Below are 22,433 nucleotides of genomic sequence, written 5' to 3'. Positions count from 1 at the left end.
AAAGCTCATAGAGGTCAGGTTCTCTACAGTGCCAGCAGCAGATGGAGAGTGTAAGTGATCCAGGCGAGGTCAGTTTGGACGAAGTACTATGGTGATTTTTTTTCTACGTTGACTTTCGAAGAAGTGGCTGGTTTTGGCAAATGATACCGGACTATTTGAAAAAGGCAAGCTCATCCCAGGCTGCCATGTTAAAACCAACTATTTGGGGTGCCGCCACTGCAGCTTCCCAGAGCTTGCAAGGATCCATTGCCTGCGATCTCCAGCAGGCAGCGCACCACTAACTGCTTTAATTCTCCACTGAGCACCTGCTATGAGAGCTACTAGATAGAGAACCCTGTCCTTATTCCGTGGTGGCACAGCACGGAGCCCATGCCTGTCCGGTGGAACCACAGGGCGGTATTGTGAGGTCTGGGCCCCTTGAGGACGGGCCGCAGCCCCAGGAGGCGATACATGATCTCTGCTGGGCAGGGCCCAGACAAAGCCAGTCCACTGTGCCGGACCTGCTGGAAGAGCCCTCTCCAGGTCCCCGGGAAGCCCAGGGGAGATACCCCAGGAGGCTTCCCGAAATGGTGACTTGGAGAGGAGTAGTCTTCCCTGGGTGGGCAGGGAGGAAAGGGCATTCACATTTGCTGTTGTTAACCATGATCCATTTTCCCAAATAAGTATACATTCTGTTCCTGTTTTTTTTTTTTTGTCTGTCTGTCTGTCTGTTTTTTGTCTGTCTGTTGTGTTGACTTTTCTCTTCAGGATCCCTGCTGCCTTGGTGATCCCGGGCTGACAGCCAGAGAGCACAGCGGCTCAGCTCCTGGAGAGTGAGGGTTGAAGAAAGTGGAGGGCAGCCGCCCGCGCCCGCTGGCTCCCATTAGGTCGGTTCCTGCAGCGGTGCCCGGCGGCCTTGGCGAAGGCCCTGCCCGGCAGAGATCATGTATTGCCTCCAGTGGCTGCTGCCCGTCCTCCTCATCCCCAAGCCCCTCAACCCCGCCCTGTGGTTCAGCCACTCCATGTTCATGGGCTTCTACCTGCTCAGCTTCCTCCTGGAGCGGAAGCCTTGCACAATTTGTGCCTTGGTTTTCCTGGCAGCCCTGTTCCTCATCTGCTACAGCTGCTGGGGAAACTGTTTCCTGTACCACTGCTCTGATTCCCCGCTTCCGGAATCAGCGCACGACCCCGGTGTTGTGGGCACCTAACAGCCTGCCCAGTTAGCTTTCCAAGGAAGCAGAAGACGGGAGGGGAGGCATTGACATAGGTCATAAAGCATTGGAGTTTCAAATCCCGCAGCCCCGCGGGTGCCACATTCCTGACGGCGCCTTTTTGGCCTGTGATGTTTTATCCTTATAATGTGAATAATGGCACTGATCGGTGCTTTTATTGTAGAGTCTTGTAGTCGTGGGTGGTCTTGTGGTTGTGTCTGTTCTGTCCCCATCTCGGTCCCCGGCTGTCAGGATGGCCACCCCCCTCGTCTCATTCCTGCGAGGAGTCTCTGCCCATCCTGGTCAACCGCCTGGGTATGACGTAGGCAGATAAAACGCCAGTCTCATTGTCACCTCTGTGACCCGTCTTTGACAGGGTCTCCTCCCTTCCCAGAATGTTACTGTCTCCCTAGTCCCTCTCCTGGTTTCCCTTTAGTTCTCTTCTACCCCTTTCCTTTTTTGGGGAGCACCTGTCCAGGACAGGGCTCATTTTTGCACTTATCTCAAATTTAAAGAGATTGCTGACGCCCGAGAGCCTCGCTTTTTCATTGTCCTTTCCCTGGTCAGCAGGCTAGACAGAAACATGTCTTGACTGTTTGTTGTCCACAAATCTCCAGTATTTTTGCCACTTCACTTTTAAGAAAGAGGTAACAGATGCGTGTTGCTCTTTCACCTGGGTGTCTGGGCTCATGCTTAGCAGCCGGGCCTCGCTTCCTTTGCCCCTCCTGCTGCCTTCCTCCGCTGTCCCGAGGAGGGGCCTCAGTGTGCCTCCCGCGCGCTCTGCAGGATTGAGGTGTGGTGTGTTCACGTTGACCTAGCAGTCCCCAGCCGAGTGAGTGGGAGAGCACTTTGTGTTTCATAACAGCTATGATCCCCTTGATAGGCGTTTGGATATTTTTGGTGTGCTGTGCGTGTGTGTACGTGTACAAATGTGTGTATTCCTTTTAAAGAAGCTTTATGGAACGTGTTCTGATTTTGAGGTTTAGCAATAGCTAGCTATAGTAGGTACCGCTGCAGTTTTTATTTAGCATGGGGATTACAGAGTGACCAGCACACTGGACTCCGAGGTGGTTCAGACAAGACAGAGGGGAGCAGTGGCCGTCTTCGTCGTGCCAGGAGCTTCTTCAGTCCTGCGCGTATAGACTGTACGTTGTGAAGAATACACAGGAAGACTTTGTGACTGTCGCTTGCTGTTTTCTTTTTCTGCGCTTCAGTAACAAGTGTTGGCAAACGAGACTCTCCTGCCCTGCCCACTGGGGATCAGCATGGTTATCCTTCCAGTCTAAACCATCCATCTTTCTCTTGCCTGAGGTGGGGAGGGAGGTGGGCCGGCAGAGGACAGAACTGGAGGCAGTGAATGGGAACGCAAGGCCACACTTGTGGAACATTTGGACTGCTATTCTGGAGCTTTGATTTCTGGTGTGTTCGTTGCACAGCTGTTTGAAATGTTTAATAAAGCTTTATAAACTTTACTTTGTGGTTTTATGTGGCTGCAGTCCATTTGGGTCGTGGTATTGGGTTTCTGAGTTGGTGGGGGACAGGGGCTGGTACAGAGGGGCTGAGTCCTTGGCGCCAGAGTACCTTAGCCTGAAAATTTGATCTGCTCTCTGGAGAGCAGATGGTGGGGTTGGTGGAGGGGGAGCAGGGGCAGGCCAGGCGGTGAGCAGGAGGGAGTCTGAAAGTCTTCAGAGATGAGACATTCGCCTCTCTCAGCTCCCATGGCTTCTTGCCTGACACTGTTTCCCTCCATAGGAGATTTGAGTAACCGATCCCTTGACAAACAACTTAAGACAGCTGGAACTCTAATCATCAAGGATTTTTACAGTGCTGCTTTTGAAGTAAAAATAAAGTGAAACCCCTTATGGCATTTCAAGTGGAAAAAGAAATAAAGTTGGCTGTCCAAGCTGGGGACTCAAGCGGGTAGCTGGAAGCGTGAGAGGGGTGGAGTTCCATGTCATTGATGCACACGTGCTCCCTTGGCTCTGACATTTGCGGCAAAGCCGGGTAGCTTGCCAGGACCCTGTGCTGGGTGTCCACCTCTACATCTCTCCGAGAGAGCATCCCAGGAGCAGTGTGTCTCCAAGGCACAGGGCTGTTGTGAGGGTTTATTGAGATTGTTTATTGAGTTGGGAAAGGGGTCTGGTAATTTCATACGAGTTTATCTGTTTTACGTAGATTTTTAATTTATTGCTGTAAACCTCCCCATCATCAGTTTACCCCTTTTTCATTCTTAGCGTTGCTTATCGGTGCTTTCTCTTTTTTCGGTCAAAACTTGCCAAAGGTTTGTCCATTTTAAGGGTATTTTCAAAGAGCCAAACTTTTATTGATTTGTATCTGCTGAGTATTTTTCCTGATTCTTTCGTGCTTATATTTCTGAATTCTTCTTTTCCGGGTTTCTGGATGTATTTGGTGGTTCAGCAAAGTCTTGATAAGCTGAGGAGTCATACACGTGGAAAGGATGGTTTGTTCAGCAAACACTGAGCCCCTATACTAGGCTTGCTGGGGATTTCAGGGGCAAGACCCAGGCCTGACTCTCCAGGAGTGCATGATTCTAGCATAGTGGGAAGACTTAAGAAAATAGACAATTGCAGATTCCAAAAACAAAACAAACAAACAAAAAAGGCTTTTGTGGCCTCCCTCTCCTGTGGAGGCACCTGGATGATAAGTGAAGCCAAGATTGTTGCTTATTTTGCTCTCCCTCAGAAAGCAGCTTTGTGTCTTAGGTCAAGGCCCCTGAAGAGTCACAAACAGGCCTCCTGCTGAAAGATCTGTGGCCCTTTCCAGCAGGGAGCCTGCAGCCCATCCCCTCCTAAGGCGACTGCTAGATCAGCATTCTGTCTTCCCAACAGTGCTTTCCACCTTGCCAAGACAGCATGGGCAGCACCCTGCCCTTGTTCCTGAAATGCCTTTCAGGAAAGTGGAAAGTAGATACCTCTTCTGGAAAAAGGCAGGGGCACCAGGCCTTAGAGACCACACTCTGCAGTTCTGCGGTCGCTGTGGCTCCTAGTTCGAAATGGTTGGTTGCTCACATGGTACCTGGTAATCACAAGACCTCATGAGGCCTAGGTCTATGCCTTGCTTTGGGCCTCAGTTTCCTTGTAGGTAAAAGGTGGTCTTTAGAGCGAACACAGTCTTACCAGCCCTGATATACTGGAAATCCTTTCTCCTAGGATCTTAAGGTCCTACTGGATGCACTTTGAGGAAGGCGAGTGAGCTCTGGGAAGGTGGTAGTGCCTTTGCAGGATAGTCTGCATGTGCTTTCTGCATTAGTCAGTGTACCATGTAAGCCCTCATACACCTCTGTCAGTCAGGAAGCCTTCCCAGACTTCTTCCCTCTCCCTGGGGCTGCTTGCCTACAGCACTTCTCAGCCCTCTGTTGAGTGCTGGTGCTAGTGTTTGGCAGACTTCCTCTTCCGTAGTGACTGAACTCCTCCCACCTCCAAGGGGGCCAGCATTATTAGTCTATCAGTGGGTACTTGTCACCATCTCATGTAGAACTAGGCCTTGGGACCAAATGGTGGGCAAGGTGGGCAGTCCCTGCCATCAGGGAGTCATCAGGCTAATGGGAAAGGGGATGACATTGGGCAGGTAATCCCACAGATAGATATTTAACTATGAATTGTGGCAGGTGCTATAAGAGAGAGTCTAAGAGCGGAGCTGATGTAAGCAGGGGAAGATTGATGTTCAGGCGGAGACCTGAGGACAAGTGTAAATGAGCAGTGAAATAATAAATGAGATATTATTTCTCACCATTTAATCAAGCATCTCTGTGCTTACAGATAAAGAGTCTGGGCTGAAAGTAAAATGAAGGACCACCAGTATCTGGCTGCCCTAGAATCAGAACCTAAAAAGGCTTTTTGGGGTAGGAGTCAGTCTATTTAAAGCCAGAGGACTGTATTGGGAGAGACAATTGGGAGATACTGAGGGGGTCTAAGGCTGGCATTCTGGTGGCAGGCTCCTGAGAACTCTTCAGTTTCCAACTGACTGGAACCATCACAAAACAAGGATATGACAGGAATAGGGGGTAACCCAATCATAATAGCATTTAAGGTGGGTTCTTTCAGTAGGGAACAGGATAGCCTGTGAGCAGTGAATGCAGCAGGGCTGTCGAGAAGGCCATTGCCCTGACTAGATCATCGGGAATGGAGAGAAGTGGCTGTAAGGAGCCATGGTGGGTGGGCGGGGGGAAAACAGGAGAAAGGGTAGGCTGAGGAGAAAGGAGGACAGAGAAAGATGATAGAAGGAAAGTTGACCCCCATTGAATAGCTGCGGGAGAGGAGGCCAGAGGAGAATTGTCACCTGTATCGAGTCGGCTGGCACCCAAGGCAGAGTTCACCCCATTACCCCCCATCGTAGGTGGAAGGGTCGCTGCTCTGAAAAGGGGAGAACTAAGAAGTGCTCTCCTCAGCAAGAGACAGAAGGTGATCTTAAGAGCAGCTTGTCCGGCATCAGCCCAGGACCCCTCTCTCCCCAGTGTCTTCCTGAAAGACCTGAGAGGGGCAGGCTGTGGTCTGGCAGGTTTCAAGGGGGAATCTGTATCTTGAGAACAACTTCGATTATAGGGTGGGCTCAAGGGAGAGGAGGGCAGCTGGCTCAGCAGCAGCTGAAGCCTTCAAACAGAAACCCTCCGTCTCCCTCTGGGGATGGGGAAAGGGCCTCAAACAGTGGGTGGAGGTAGACTTAGAGAACAGTTTAGGACCGAGGAACGTTGAGAGGTAAAGCTTCAGGGAGCCTCAGGCCTTATGCCCCCACCTTTGTGACTCTGCCTCCCTCAGCCTCAGTTTCCCCACCTGTAAAATGGAGATCATAACATCCACCATCGCCTGTCTCAAGGCGAAGTCTTCACAAATGTTATTTCTTTTCTTCTGTGGCCCCACATTGCTGACCCCTATTGGGCCCAAGGCTCTTGGGGATGCAATCTGATCATCCAACTCTCCCGCTCGTTCATTCGTGCAAGGAGCATTTGCCCGGCCCTGTGTCAAGCTCTGAGCACCTGATGCAGAATAAGACCATGCCCTCCTTGAGAGCTCAGCTCAGCGGGAGGGAGGACACTGAGGCAGTCCTGTAGGCAGATAGTTACAATGCCATGGTGTCAGGACTGTCGTGGAAGTAAGGAGAGCGATCATTTGGGAGCCTATGTGTCGGCCCCTCAGCTTGACTGCCCTTAATTATTTTTTACAAGCCCCAAAATGACAACATCCTAAAAGGGAGAGTAACACTAAGGCATAGCTCTTTCCTGAGAGGCCAAAATCCTGGCTTTGAGTCCCTGCTTGGCCAGCAGCTTGCCCAGGACCCTCCCTGGATTTTACTCTCTTAGAGAGAAATCCCCGCCTGTGCAGCCTCCTGTCGTGAGGAACCAGTGCAGGGTATGATAAGAATGCTTTGTCAGACATGGGTTGGACAGGACCCTTCTCCAAAGACTGATCCTTTCAGTGGGTCTGGGCTCTCACCTCTTCCCGAGCAGCTTGTGGAGAGGCTGCCCTTGGATCGCACACCTCTTCTGAAGCTAACCCCTCTGCCAAGTCCCTGCCCCACCCTTCTATGGCAGCCCCTCAGCGGGCGGGCAGGGAGCTGAGGCCCTGGACCTGATCCCCACCCCCTTCACACATGACCTTGCCCTCCTCTCTTCCCTCTTCTCTGGGCCTCTGTTTTCCCATCTGTATGCCAAGGAGTATTGGCCAAAAGTTTGTTAAAACAAGCTGTGTTTAATGAAAGGATCTTTTGTATTAAAGAGTAAACTTTAAATCTCTTGGGTGCAGAACTGTCAACAATACTAGGTTAGAGTCAAGGCAAAATTGGAAGGGTCTGTGAGGAAGACAAACATAGCCCTTCAGTGGATCCCTCTTGCCTGTGGTCCCAACTCCTTAGCTTGGCCATGGAGGCCCTGCACAGCCCTGGAAGGTGGGGGCTTGGTGTTTGTCCCTTATCAGGCACAGTACTTGGCTGACCAGGCCTGGCATAGAGCCTGCTGGTTGGCCGGCCAGGGGAGTAGATAGATGGATGGCTCAATCAATCAGTCTCTAGACTCCCTAAGGAATTAGGTGGCCTGGTCTTTCCTAGAAGGAAGGGAATTCGGTTTGCCTCCCAAGTCTTCTCTTGGCACTTCTGAAGTGACAATGACAGTATTTTACAGCCTCTAGACCAATATTTTGAACAAAGGTCTGTGAGAAGAACCTCATAAAAGGCTCCACAGCCTGGTGTCCTCCGTATGGCAAAAGGTGGCTATGTCACCTCCCCTCACTGAGCCTCAATTTCTGCATCTGTAAAATGAGGCCATTGGACTAGATAATCCTCAAGTTTCCTTCTAGCTCTAGCATTGCCTTCAGATGTCCTGGTGCCTAGAGTAGTAATTGGACAGGGCCATGGTGACCCCAGTATCTGGGTCAATCCACATCTGGAGCATGGAGGAATCGTGGTGATGGCTGCAGCCCCTGGAAGATGAACTTGGCAGGAACTAGCTGAGTGATTTTTCTGCTGACTGTGAAATGTCCTGGCAGTCTATGCAGGTAGGCTGATGCAGGTGAGGGGTGGGGTTGGGCTCTCCCTCTCTTGTGATTCCTGAGTAATGTTTCCTTGCAGAATCACAAGCCTCCGGCACTGGTGGGTGCCAGCTAGATTCAGCCACTTATATTGGCAAAGTAGGTGAACCCTCTTTCCACGCTGTCCTGGCATGGCTTCCAGAAAGGCTTTCTGCTTCCACCCCTTAAATGCCTCACTGTGTCTCATTGTCACCACACCTGGAATCATACCTTCCCATAGCTTTCCAGTTCCCTGTACAGGTGGCCTGTTCTCGGAGAAGGTTGTGGCCCTGAAGCCTTAGTTAGCCAGGAATAGCTTAGCTCAGAGTCAGAGCCACGAGAAGGCTTGTCCAAAACTGGGGCTCTAGCTATTGAAAGAAAAATAATAATCCATTTTCAGCCTCACCTGAGAGCACACACCCAAATTCAAAACTATTTTAAAAGATCAGAAAGGAGATAAAAGCCCATTAAAAACCAGGGAGAAAAGGAATTGGATGTTTAACAAGTGTCTGAATGGAGGAGCCCCACTAAGCTAAAAAGCAATGACAAAAATGACATAAGGAAGTGGAAGACCAACCAGTTTGACTACATCAAAACTAAGTATTTCCAAAGTCAAATTTAATATCACAAACAGAACCAGAAAGCAGAGATTTGCGGATCCATAACGTATAAAAAGAACACATGCAAGGGGGCTGGCCCCGTGGCCGAGTGGTAAAGTTCGCGCGCTCCGCTGCAGGCGGCCCAGTGTTTCGTTGGTTCGAATCCTGGGCACGGACATGGCACTGCTCATCAAACCACGCTGAGGCAGCGTCCCACATACCACAACTAGAGGAACCCACAACAAAGAATATACAACTATGTACCGGGGGCTTTGGGGAGAAAAAGGAAAAAATAAAATCTTTAAAAAAAATAAAATAAAAAAAAAAAAAGAACACATGCAAAACTTCAGCAGTCAAAAGGCAACAGATAAATATGGAATTCGCTTAAACAGTTTACAGAAGAGGAAATAGAATTGACTAAAAATATTTTTTTGAAAAAGTATTCAATTTCACTAATAACCAAAGCTTAATAAAAAACAATAAAGAAATACAAGTTTTCAGCAACAAATTAGAAAAAAAAGTTGAAGAATACCCAATGCTGATGAGAAAATTGTGGAACAGGCACTGTTATTCAGTGCTGAGGGAAATGTGAATTGGTGTAAACTTTTTGGAAAATACGGTAATATGGTAGTCGAAGAGGAGAGAGATGAAAGTTTCAAGAAAAGGCAAATGGGCTACTTATACAACATTTATTGAGTGTCTACTTTGTGTCAGGCACAGTGCTAGGTGCTAAAATATGAAAATAGGTAAGATGTGTCATCTGCTCTTGGGCATACAGTCAAAGAGGCAAGAAAGACACACAGACAAATACTAAAATGATATGTAGTAGGAAGAAGGTCAGAGATACGCTTGGGTCATGGGCAAAGCATGGAGCAGCTGTGGGGGGTGTCCAAGTTTGAAGCTTTATGGGAGTATCCGGGGAGGTTCCTAGAAGAGGGACCTGGATGAGTAGGAGTTAGTCAGGTAGAGGGCAGAGACAGAAGTGAGAAGTATCGTGAATGAACTCGTAGACAGTTCTGGGTTGCCAAAGCGTGAAGAGGCAGGAGATGGAGAGGGTGCGACCAGATCACACAATGCCACGTCTGTCTAATTGAAGAGTTAGGTCTTTTTCCCCTTGACACCAGGGAACCACTGAAGCATTTTGAGCAGGCAGGTGCCGTGGTAAGATTTCTGTTCTAGGATGATTACTCTGGTTACTTAGAGACATTTGAAGGTTCGAAGGCCAATGAGGAGGTAATGCCTTGGTCAAGGTAGAGAGGGCAAGCCCTGAATCTGGGAGGGGGCCAAGAGGATGGAGAGAAGTGGCCAGATACAGGAGGTAAAATTAGGAGAAGCTGTTGACTGACTGATGGCTGGGGTTAAAGAAAGAGGGTCAAGGATACCTTCTCTGTTTCTCTCAGGTGACTGAGGGAATGGGAGAATACCCAGAGAAAGAGCAGGCTTGTGGGGCTGAAGGAGGATTATTGAGCTCAATTTTGGGCACATTAAGTGAAAGGTGGGCATCCAGATAGAGGTGGCTTGAAAGGAGCTAGGTAAAGGGTTTGGATCCAGCAGCAGATTAGAGCAAAAGATTTGGGTTGTGACTGGTGGCTGTTGTAGCCATGGGCTTCCATGAGCTGGCCCTGGGAGAATGTGGCAGCTGAGAAGAGAAAGGGGGTCCAGACAGAGAACCTCTCTCCCTTTTAAGGAGTGGACAGAGAGAAAGGGGAGTCCACAAAGGCAAAAAAAGAAATCGGAAAGAGTTGGAAAAAGCACTGGAGTCTGTGTTAGCATGGAAACCCAGGGTATGGACTGTTTCCAGGAGAGAGTAATCAGCAGACAAAAGAGAATGGCCAGTTAGATAAAGACTGAGAGCTCCCTGGGTGGAGCAATTAGGGGGCCCCTAGATTCTCACAGGAGCAGCTTCCTGGGAGAGATGGGGCAGAAGCCCCCACTAGGTGGGCAGAGGAAAAGGAGAGAAGGAGAAGTCGGCAGCATGGGCACCTGTCCTGGGAGTTTGGAACACTGGGGAGAGGCTGCTGGAGTACCGATCTGAGTCAGGGAGAACTTCTGAGCCGTGTTGAGAGGAAGTAAGGATAGACGTGACAGAAGAGGGGTTGAAAGGGCTGCCACCTAAAGTCCTCCTGGCTGTATAAATCAGAGACAAGATCAAAGGACAAGGGTGGCGAGGAGGAAAAATGTCCATTGGTGACCTTGACTTGAGCTGTTGTCAAGTAGGAAAGTATATATGCCAGTTTGGAGCTCACAGAGGAAGTGTGTGCATCTCCCAAGGCGCATAGATGGAGAACCAGGGATAAGCTTAAAGGAGAAGGTGCAGAGTTCCCAGAGCAGGACCGGACACTGAACCATGACGGACGTTTTAGGGATGGGTTCAGGAAGAGGATCCTGCTGAAGAGACTGAGCAGGAGGGGCTGGAAGAGAAGACCAAAAAAGTGGGGGTCCTAGAAGGCCAGGGAGGGGAGAGGTTCTACAGGTCAGGGTGGCCACTGGTGGGCCAGGTGCACAGAGACCAGGGGGTTGAGGGCATCCCCTGGACCGGCCTTTGGGGACCTTTGCCACAGCAACTGTGGGGAAGGGGCAGAAGCCCACCATGGTGGGGGATGATCTGGAGTCTGGCTGAGAAAGCAGGAGGGGAGGGGGCAGCTGGGGGGACAGCAGGGTCCAGGAAGGAGCTGAGTCTCACTCGCCGACGTTTGGAGGGAGGAGGCTGCGCGAGCCCGAGAGTGGGGAGCAGGGGCAGGTAGTGAGCGGGCCGAGAACGGGGGGATTAAGTGTAGAGGTGCGGGGATTAGTTGTGTTGGTGGAAAAGAACAAAATTAAATCACATGCATTTTTCCGGGTAACCTGATCTCCATGTTCTTCTGGAGGCTTTTTCTCTGCCCTCTGGGTACTGACTACAGCTCTAATTAGCAGTGGTTTCATCCTGCCTCATGTCTGGGGCCATGTCTTCCTAGTTTTTTGTACCTTTTGGCACCTAGCAACAGGCAGCGAGCTAGGTAGAGGCAGAATAATTATTCCCTGCTTGAAATCAAATGTCTGAAATGGAGGTTCAGAATTTTTTTTACCACAAAGATTTTGTGACAGTTCCCAGGGAATCGAGGAACAAGGAAATAAAAGTCAAAGCTGAGGCTGCCTGGATCTCAGGAAATGCACTCTGTGCTCCAGTGTGGGTGCAGCTCTCTATAGTTTACATGATGTGGTCATGACCATTGTCTCATCTGGTCATTGCAACCCCATCGCAACCACTAAAAGCCACCATTAGTCCCATTTCACAGGTTAGGAAACTGAGACCCAGAGAGGTAGGATGGAGGGAGAGAATGATGGGCAATGAAGTGGGTGGGGACTGGGGCACAGTCTTGAATGCTACGTGTCAGGGTCTTCACCACCACTACCTGGGAGTGTCTTCTAGACATTGAATTATTCTGTTTCTTCCATATTTGGACAGAGGGCAAAGTCAAGAGAGAGCCTTGGTCTAATTGGCTGAGCTTGGGCCTCATGCCACCCCCGATAGGACCTGAGAAGCAGGACCAGGAGGAGGGTCCCACCATGGCTACATAAAACAGAGAACAGGAAGTTTCCCTACATGTAACAAGGGGCGTTAGGGAGGAATAAGGATAAGGATGCTAGAAAGCCCAAACGCCAAACACATCCATTATAAGAAATAACCAGCCCAGAGGCTAGGAGATCTGTGGGGAGGCCATAGTTCAGATAAGAGAGGGAGAGACCTGAACTAGCCCAGTGGAGATGGAGAGAAATAGATCAGAAACTTGTAGTAGGTAAAACCCAGAAATAATTGGTGAATGATTAGCTGTTAGGGTGAGAGAGAGGGTAAAGACAAGGGTGGCTCCCATGTGTCTTGAGTGGGGCCCTGGGTAGATGGAGGAGAGGCCCCTGGGATGGGGAACTCAGCATGGGGAGCAAGTTTGAGAGGCAGGACAGCGGACTCAGATATGGCCAAGGCGTCAGAGTCACAGCCAGGTGGAGCCCAGCAGCCACTTGGATTCAGGGTCAGGCTCAGGGAGAGATTCGACTGGAAGTACTGACCCAGGGCCATGGACACTCAGAGAGTAATGGAAACCCTGAGAATGAATGAGATCACAGAGAGAGAATGGGACAGGGTGTAGGGCAGAATCATGAGTTATAGTGACATTTGAGGAGCCAATCAAGGTGTGGGCAGGTGACAAGAGAAAAAGAAGGAAGGGCCTGAGAGATGGGACAAACAACTAGGAGAGTGGGTTGCCATGGCAACCAAGGTAGTGAAGAGTTTCAAGGAGAAAGTAATCAACACTGTCAAATGCAGCAGAGAATTCCAATAAGATAAAGACAGAATTTTTTCTTTGGATTTGATGATTAGTAAGCTTTTGGTGACCTTAATAAGAGCAGTTTGGGGAGTGATGGGGCATGAGCTGGAATAATGTCAAGATGTGAGGGGGAGGCGAATCTGTCACTAAGAGTCCTCTGAGGAGTCTGGAAGGAAGACTTTGAGATGCGAAGGATAGGGGTGGGGAGGCTGAGCATAGGAAAGTCATGAGCAATTTTACAGGCAGACGTCAACTCCAAAATGTGATAAGCATTCATTGCATGTTTTCTAATTTAGCCCATTATGTGCCTGGCAGTGTGCCTAGCACTATGGATACTTGGTGAATGAATTAAAACAAGCAGAATCTCTCTTCTCTTGGAACTTGTTTGATAGTAGCAGAGAAAGACATTAATCAGATAATCACACATAAGTGTACAATTTCCAACTCCGACAGCACTCTGAAGGAAAGGTACTGAGAGCTGGAAGTGTACGACAAGGGGGCCTGCCCTGTGCTGACTCCAAGAGGCTTCCCTGAGGAGGTGACACTTGAACCAAGTTGTAAGGAAGGAGAGGACTTAACTGGACAGAGTGAATTGGGGAAAAGCATTCTGGGCAGAGGGAACAGCCTGTGCAAAAAAAGGTGAGGTGAGACCAGGAAGGCAGGCAGTGCTGGCTGTGCAGAGCTTTAGAGGCCAGGGCTGAGCTCCTGCATCCATCCTGAGAACAAGGGAGGCAGGGCGGGCGCTGCCCTAGTGGGTCACTCTCATCTGAGACCGGCTGCTCTGAGGAGAAACCATTAGAGGAAACATTTGCAGACTTAGGGAGACCAGTCAGGTAGTTTTTGCTGTCATGGTGGACAGGCTTTGGCTACGATCAACATATTCTGGTTAGTCTTGGTGCTGGATGGAATGAAGAAGGGCAAGGAGAGAAGGAGGTCTTCAGGATGACACCTGAGTTTCTGGCTTGCCTTACTGGTGAGGTGGCAGTGCCATTGTCAGAAGTGGGGAGCCCTAGAAAGGGACTGGGTCTGTGAGGCAGACCTTAAGTCTCGTGGTTGACAGCTGAGACATCCAAATGAAGAAGGGGAGGAAGTGGCTGCAGGCATAGATTGGAGCACAGAGGAGAAAGTACAGAGATTGGTTCAGAGCTCCCGAGGGATCCTGAGTGGAAATGTGAATTAAAGTGGTGTCAGGTTTCTGGAGCATTCTAAGGCTATGAGGACAGCTGAGGAAGAAGCCGGAAACCAAGCCCAGGAAGCACCAACATTTGGGGACTGTAAAGAAAAGAAGAACCGTTCTAGGGTACTGAAAAGAAAGGCCAGCGCGTTCTCTCAGCAGAAAGATGGCGTGGTCAGCGGTGGACATGTGCAGAGAGGTCCCTGGGACAAGGGCTGAAACGTGAGGCCCTCCAATGTGCAACCATGACACCAATCACCCCAGAATTGGGCAGCATGGTGGCCCTGCTGATTGGCACCCCCCAGGGCCCATGGGGAACTCTGGGGGCCTTTACCAGAGACAGCGTGGGTTGGGGTCGATTAAGGAGAGAAAGGAGGAGGGAGCAAAGTCTAGGGCTTTTCATTTTACTCTTAAAGGAAAGAGCAATGCTGGTCTATGAATATTCTGAGGGAAGGGAGCCTGGGTGATGGAGCGATTAAAGATGGAGACAATTAGTGAAATGAGTTCCCAAAGGGGCTGGGATCAAGTGTGGAGGTGGATAAATTAGTTCGAGGCAATAATGTAAAGTTGACTGAATGGGGCAAAATTAAATTATTTACCTTTCAGAGAGTAACTTGATCTCCATGTTCTTTTGGGGGCTTTTCTCTGACCTCTGCGCTGACTGCAGCTCTAATTAGCATCGGTTTTATCCTGTCTCATGGCTGGGATCATGTCTTAGTATTTTTTGTGTTTCTTAGCACCCAGCAACAGGCAGTAAGCTCTTTGGGTGCCGAATCAGTGTTTTCTGCCTTGGAATCAAATATCTGAAGTGAACATTCAAACTTTTTGATCAAAAAGCATCTGTGACAAGTCTCTTCTTACAGTGCAAAAAAGAAGAACTGCGGCATTAATGGGTAGCAGGTGTTTTGCTGGGTGGGTAGGGAAAAGAGGAGTCTGCTCCCCTCCTCGTCAGCTCTGTGCCATTTATCCAAGTCCACGTTCATCATCTCATGCGGACACCCCAACAAGAGAGAGCATTACCCCATTTCATAGAGGAGGGGAAGAAGCTGGAGATGAAAGTGCCTCACTGACACCGAGCACAGGTGGCAGAGGCTGGGTTCAGACGTCAGCCCATCCAGTGTCACAGTCCTTCTTCCCAGGACCAGGTTGAGCTGGGGAGAAAGAGGAAGAGGGACCTGTGAGGTCCAGGTGGAGATCTCACAGGCACTCACAGAAGGTTAAAGGTGTGGTCCAGTTGGAGACCTACCGGATATTAAAGCACCAGATATTAAAGCATTGTATCAAACTGCAGTGACGAAATCTGCAGTGCTGGCTCTAGGGGCAGCGCTCTTGTTTAAGAAGCCCCCCACCATGTGAATGATATATACGTTCTCTATTTGCATCTAAAACTTCTACCTATTTTTTTAAATGTTTAAGTCTTTAACCCTTCTGAAATATATTTTCCTGTATGGTGTGACAGAGATCTAATCTCATCTTTTTCCAAATGGGTAACCAGTTTGCTAAGCACCATTTATTGTCCCAACACCATTCTTTTCTCCCAGTTCCTTATGTCTAGACTATTCAGATCTGTTGATCTGTTGTCTGTTTCTGGGCCAATACCAGATTTTAATGAGCAAACCTTTATCTTACTCCCTGGTAAAGTAAGAACCCCTCCCTTCCTGGCCCTTTATTCTTTGTTAAAATTACCTTGGTTGTATTGCACGTTTACTTTTTCACATGCATTTTAGAATCAGCCTGTCAAATTTCCATTTAAAAAAATCCTGTTGGAACTTTGAGTGGGATTCATTGGAGGGAGAAATAACATCTTTAGGATATCAGTTCTTCCCGTCTGTGAATATGGCATCTGTCTCTGTTTAATCAGAGTCTTATTTGTTTGGTTTGGTTTTTAATGCCTTTAATAAAGATCGCTTGCTTTTGTCATAAAGGTTTTTCATGTTTCTTAATAGCTTTATTCCTGAGTACTTTATCAGTTTTGTTGCTTTTGTGAGTGGAAAAAGTTTTCCTTTTGTTCTTTTGGCTTCCAAATTTTAATCAGTTAACTAATCACAGTGTTTCATTCACAGACACACTCGGAGTAAATGTGCTTTGTCCCTGGGCACACAAATGAGAACACAGCACACATGTAAAGCAGAGTTAATTGGCTGGAAATGAATTAGAACTTTTGAATTAAATCTTAATTATACAAGTAATACATGAATACATTTTCCTTTAGATAAAATTAGAGTGTTACAGATAAAGAAGTCTCTCCTGATGCCTCCTCTGCCTCGGGCCCCTCCTCCCCTGCAGAGGGAGCTGCTCTTAGACTTTTGCTCTTTGTCCAAAATGTTCCCCTTTACCCTTTGAAACGCTTCTATTCTCTTTTTCTGTGTGTGTGTTTGCACAGACATGGTGTGTACACGCTGGAGTTGTTGCTCTCAGCTTAGTGCACCCTTAGGCCCACCTCGTGCCGCCCACCGCAGCCCGCTACAGGGCTCATGCAGCTGGTGACTGGCCGCCATAACCAATTACACCACATTTCATTTCCTTGTTTCCTGTTGATTGACTATTAAAATGTTTCCAGTGTTGTTGCATTAAGACAAACCTATAAGAGCATCTTTGTATAAGGCCTGTTTTGCACATGTACAAGTGTTTCTCTGGGACAGATACTTAGAAATGGAATTGATGGATTATAGGGTATACACATCTTCAGTTCTAATAGAAACTGCTAAAATGTTCTCTAGAGTGCCTTGCTGATGTAATCTCCTGCCGGCAATGTATGCGAGTGTCCTTTTCCCCAGACCATCTCCAACTTGTACATTTTTAACCAGTCTGATAGTGAGAAATAGCATCTTGCTTTAGTTTGCATTTTTCTGAATTACCTACAGGGCTGAAGTCTTCATGTGTTTACTCTCCATTTATATTTCCTCCTCTGGATTGCTTGTCCATATCCCTTGCCTACTTATTTTCTTTTTTTTAAGATTTCTTTCTTTTTCCTATTGATCTTTAGGAATTCTTTATGTATTTTGAATATAATACTTTGTTATGTATATTGCAAATATTTTCTACTTTGTGATTTTTGTCATTTTATTGTATAGTATCTTTTGTCTTAGAGTAGTTTTAAATTTTGATATAGTCAAATTTATCAATCTTACTTTTATGCCTCTTTTACAGCCTTATTTAAGAAAGCCTTCCCTATATCAGGGTCATAAGCATTTGCTGTATTTTCTTCTCTAAAATTTATAGTTTACATATACATATATATATATATATTATACTATATACAAAAAATAAAGTCCATATGCATGAATCTTAGGATCTAACTTTAATTCCCTGCCCCCCACAAATGGATAGATAATTGTCCCAACACCATTTATGGAATAATGTATCATTTCTCCACTGATTTAAAATTGCTACCTTCAGGGTTGGCCCAGTGGCATAGTGGTTAAGTTCCCACGCTTCACTTCAGAGGCCTGGGGTTGACAGGTTCGGATCCTGGCCATGCTGTGGCGGCATCCCACATACATAACAGAGGAAGATTGGCACAGATGTTAGCTCAGCAACAATCTTCCTCACACACACACACACGAAAACCATGCATTTCTCTCTTCCATTCACCTGGCAGTTGGTTTCTTCCTGTTATCCCTGAGCTCACAAGTCCCTGAAGAGGCAGGTATTAGTTTTCTACTGTCTCAGCCATTGATTGGAAGAGTAGCATTACAACCAAAGATGAACAAACCTAGTTGCATCATCTATGTATAAAATTGCTACCTTTGCCCGACACTGAATTCCAATACGAATCTATATTAGAGCTCTTTCTGGCCCACTGATCTATTTGTCTACTCCTGAGCTTGATTATATGCTTTGCTAACTAGCTGGACAAATCTCACCTTCTTTGTTGCTTTTGCAAATTGTCTTGGTCATCCTTGCATATTTGCCCACCACATGAATTTTAAAGTCAGCCTTAAAGTTTCAGAAAAATTTCTGCTAGGACTTTAATTAGGATACATTTAGTTTATGGATAAGTTTGAAGAAAATTGGCATCTATCATTTCCAGTCTTCCTACCAATGCACATTGCTATATCTCTCAGTCCTGGTCATCTTTTCTGTCTTTCAGGGAAGTTTTACAGTTTTCTCTGGTCAAAGTCTTGCATATTTCTTGATAAATTGACTCCTCGGTTTATGTTAGTTTTGCTGTCTACTGAGAATAAGATCCCTTCTCCCCTTGTTTGTTGACCCTTGTTTTTCTGTATTCCATTTCAACGTGTTTGCTAATCACTGTGCTTGATTTGCAGACACTCACACAAAGTAAACGTTCTTTCTCCCTGGGCACAAACATCCGAGCACAGCCAAACACACACATAGCCGGCATAACTGGCTGAAAACAAATTAGATCTGGTCAAATTATACTTTAATTAAACAAGTAAAGCATGAATACATTCTCCTTTTTAAAAGCAGACAATGTGAATACTGCTGCAATCCTCTTTGGCCACCTTCTGAAGTCCTAGTTTCCCACCCCCTCTACAGTTTTATGTGTCTCCTTCCGTAGAAATGTATAGTATTGATGTAAGTATTTTGAATGAATCATCTCACTTTATAGAAATTTTACTGTAAGCTGTGTTTTTTCACTCAATCTTATATTTTTAAGATATTCTCCTATTGATACATATATCTCTTGCCTGTTCCTTTTAATTGCGGTATTGTATCCATTCCCATGAAAGTACCCTGTTTTCTCTTCCCTAAGACCCATGGACATGGAGTTGCTTCCTTTCCTTTCTTCTGCCATAAGCGGCGCTGCAGAAGCAGCCTTGCGCATGCCTCCTCTGTAAGGTTTCTCTAGGGTAGTGACTGAGAAGTGGAATTTGGGGTCTCAAGGTTTCCACAGTTTTAGTTTTAACAGATATTACCAAAGTGTCCTCCATAATTTCTGTACCATTTAGACTTCCAACAAGAGGGTATGAGAGGACTCCAGTCCCCACACCATAAGCAATTGTTTTAAAGTTTTGCCAATCTGATGGGTGAAAAATTGAATCATTTTTAAAAAATGATATATATACCTGATTGCTAGTGAGATGTGCATGTGTGTATTAGGTGTTTGTATTTTCTCTTTCCTGAATTATCTGTTAATTTTTGCTCATTTAAAAAATTAGATTGTTGGGGCTGGCTCCATGGCCTAGTGGTTAAGTTCAGTACGCTCTGCTTTGGCAGCCCAGGTGGGTTCAGTTCCCAGGCGTGGACCTATACCACTCGTTGGCCGCCATGCTGTGGTGGCGATCCACATACAAAATAGAGGAAGATTGGCACAGATGTTAGCTCAGGGTGAATCTTCCTCAGCAAAAATAAATAAATAAAAATAAAAATTGGATTGTTTGTCCTTATCTTATTGATTTGTGGAATTTCCTAATACAATGTGGATATTAATATTTTGTAAGTATGTGGCAAATATTTTCTTCCAGCTTGTCTGTTGCCTTTAACTCTTTGTAGGATCTTTTGTTAGACAGAAGTTATCAATTTTAACATAATCAAATTTGTCAATCTTTCCCTTTATTTTTTTTATTTATATATCATGTTTAGGCCTTTCTTACTCCTAAAGTTTAAATATATTCTGCATTCTTTTCTAATAATTTTGCTTTAATGCATCTGGAATATATTTTTATGATTGAAATGAGATAGGATCTAACCTTTCTCCAAACGCACAGCTGATTATTGCTACGTGACGGATCGACTAGTTCATCCTTTCTCCACTGATCTGAAGTGAAATTCCCTCATATTCTGAATCTCAGTGTCTAGGTAGGTCTAAGGCCCCTGTTCTGTTTCACTGATCTCTCTGTTCCTGTCTGTCCCACACTATCTTATCTGCGATAGCTTTAACACCTTTTGATACCTGTTAAGTAAAATGCCCTGTTTCGCTGGGCTTCCTTTTCAGTTACCTAAGCTAACTATTTCTGCACGTTAACTCTTCCTCCACATGAATTTTAAAACCTGCTTGTCAAGTTCTGTGAATTCAAAGATTATTTTGGGAAAATTGACATCAATACAATCCTGAGCCTCTCCGTCTCTGAATACAGCAGAACCCTGTGTTTGTTCTGATCATCTCGTGTGTCCTTCAGCCACACGGTACAGCTTTCTCCATGAAGAACCTACCCATGTCTTAATGGGTTTGTTCCTGTGGTTTTTATTGTTGTGAACGAGTCTTCTCTGCACCTCCTTTTTTGTTTTGCTTTTGCTTGCTGCATTTTTAAAATCTCCGTACTAATCACTGTACTTCATTCACAGACACACACAGTAAACGTTCTTCCTCCCTGGGCACAAACATGCGAGCACAGCCAAACACACGGAGCTGGCATTATTGGCTGAAAATGAATGAGAATTTTTTCAAATTAAACTTTAATGACACAAGCGAAACATGAATACATTCTCCTTTTTAAAAAATAGAACATTGCAGATGAAGTTAAAGTCCCTTTTGGCCACCCACTGCCATCCCATTTCCTTCCTCCTCCCCAGAGGTAACCACTCTAATGGGCTCAGTGTGTACTTTTCTAGACTTTCTAAAAACTTGTAAATACATAGATAGGTACCCCGAGGAAATATATTGGTATAGTTGTCTCAAATAATGAGAATTTTATCTTTTACTTTCCAATTCTCATTGAAATTCAGTTTTTTTATTGACACGGATTTTATTGTGGTTACAGAATAGAATGTCAATATTATCCATCACAACGTGAAAATAAAGATATAGAGGTTGGGAGATCACAGTGGAGGGAAAGGGGTGGGACGGCTGATAGTGGGGAGGCAAGAGCTTCTGTGGACACACAGTGGAAGGAGGAACGAAGGGGCAAGGAGATTTCTTAAAAAGATAACCAATAGAGGTACTTAAAACGGTGTGGGAGAAGCAGGGACGGAGGGAGTAGTTTCCAAGTGACCCAAAGCCCAGTCCGCCACGTGGGACCTCAGTGGATTTTATGAACTAGAAATAGGGTGTAGCAGATGCTATTCAGAGAACTCCCATGACCCAGTTTGACTAGGATCTTGAAAGGGGACATCTTCAGGCAGCTTCAAAGAAGCACTTTCCTCTCTGATTAAAGAGATACACCTGGAGAGCTTTCTTGGCCCTGCCCCTTCCTTTCTGCCTAGGTGCTGTTGGGTGAAAACGTGATGCTTGGAGCTCTGACAACCATCTTGTGACCAGGAGGGGAAGGCTAGGAGACTCGCAGCTCTCTGCTGACTCAGAGCCTGGACACCAGGAACTACCAACGTCTGGATTTTTCATTATTTGGAATAAATAAATGTTCTTACTATTTAAGCCACTCTTAGGTGTTCTGTTAGATGCTGGTGAAAGCATGCTTCCTAGTGTAAGGCATCTAAGAGCTGGAGAGGTGACCTCGAGGAGCAGATCACACACTCTGGGGTGAGATTTTGGGGGTGGGGAGAAGGTGGAGAAAGATGCTCTTCATCAAAACCCTGTATCCTCTTGAATTTTTTTAAAACTATGTATATGTATCATGTGGAAAGAAATGGAAAATTGTTTTTGTAAAAACAATTCTGATAAGAAATGTGTCAAGATATGAACAGTAGCTGCCTCTGGTTACTTAACAATTTTCTAAGATGTCCACAAATTATTTTTGTAATTAAAAAAAAGTCAAAGACCTAGGTCCTTAGGAGATGACCCGTGAGAGAGGTAAATTTTGTTGCAGGAAAAAGCAGGACCCAGAGCTTGGAAGAGCCTGCCTGGGTGAAATCCTGGGTAGACTTGGATTCAAAGAACTTGAGAGCTGGGGGGAGGAGCAGGCAGAGCCGGCACGGACCTCATCTCACCTGGACCCAAGAGGCCAGCAAGCTCTGTGGGGCGTTCAGAGGACAGTACTGAGTCCGGCATGTGTGGAGACTCACACGGGGTTGGGGGCATGGAGGCAGCAGGAGAGAGATCAGTGACAAATCAGGCTGGCCAGCGCGTGCAGGGCCTGCATGTCGTGCCAAGGAGCTTGAGCTTGTCCCCTAATGGTTCTGAGGAACCGGTGAGTGTGCTTACGCAGGGAGACAGGTGTGACCACATTTTCATTTACTCACGTCTCTTTTCTTTGCCAGTGAAAGAAGCTCAACTCAAACCAGCTCAGGCAGAAAGAGAACTTGATTGGCGTCCATAACCAAACCGCAGGCCAGGCTAGTGCGACCTCCAGGTCCCCTGGAGCCAGGGACTTGCCCGGCAGACCTCCCTCTCAGCTCCGCGCCTCCACATCTGGCCGCCTGCCAGCCTTGCGCTCTCAGGCCTGCTTCTCCCACGTACTGGCATTCGTGGCTACCAGTGTTTCACATCCCTCAGGTTCATGACCAGACCCAGTGGGAGTGCAGGGTTTGGTTAAGAGGCCTCAGTGCCACTTGCTACTCACTGTTTTGTCTAATTTCTCTGTCCTCAGTGTCCTCATCTGTAAAGTGGAGATAATAACAGCACCAGCCTCAGAGTGTTGTGAGGGTCAACGGAGATGATGCTTGTAAAGTGCTCAGCCCGGGGCCTGACACGTAGTCGGTGCTCCATGAATGTTAGTTCCCAAGTCAAAAAGTCTGGGGAAGTGCTCTTACTGGCAGTGATGGCCAATAAGGTGGCTAATGTAATAAGGCAAATTCCATTCAAAACAGATAGCTTAGAATGCAGAATGACTCCCAGGAGAGTTGGCACT

At 46.8% G+C, this 22,433-nt stretch overlaps 1 protein-coding gene and 1 long non-coding RNA gene across 2 annotated transcripts in view; both read left to right on the top strand.

Annotated features, from left to right (window-relative positions):
* LOC138915086 (uncharacterized) overlaps positions 1 to 21,061 on the top strand; it is a 28,782-nt gene extending 7,721 nt beyond the window's left edge. Inside the window, exons 2-3 of the long non-coding RNA XR_011431012.1 lie at positions 748 to 866; positions 20,893 to 21,061. This is a non-coding gene — a long non-coding RNA (uncharacterized lncRNA). The remainder of the gene's footprint in view (positions 1 to 747; positions 867 to 20,892) is intronic.
* On the top strand, positions 789 to 1,373 carry BLCAP (BLCAP apoptosis inducing factor). The gene has a single exon (XM_070247721.1). The coding sequence runs from the start codon at positions 924 to 926 to the stop codon at positions 1,185 to 1,187; it is 264 nt and encodes an 87-aa protein (XP_070103822.1). The 5' UTR covers positions 789 to 923; the 3' UTR covers positions 1,188 to 1,373.
* Positions 21,062 to 22,433: the final 1,372 nt, after the last annotated feature.

This window comes from Equus caballus, chromosome 22 (assembly GCF_041296265.1).
Source record: "Equus caballus isolate H_3958 breed thoroughbred chromosome 22, TB-T2T, whole genome shotgun sequence".
Classification (NCBI taxonomy): domain Eukaryota; kingdom Metazoa; phylum Chordata; class Mammalia; order Perissodactyla; family Equidae; genus Equus; species Equus caballus.
The sequence above is the reverse complement of the archived record's forward strand: the minus strand, read 5'-3'. Positions and strand labels throughout refer to the sequence as shown.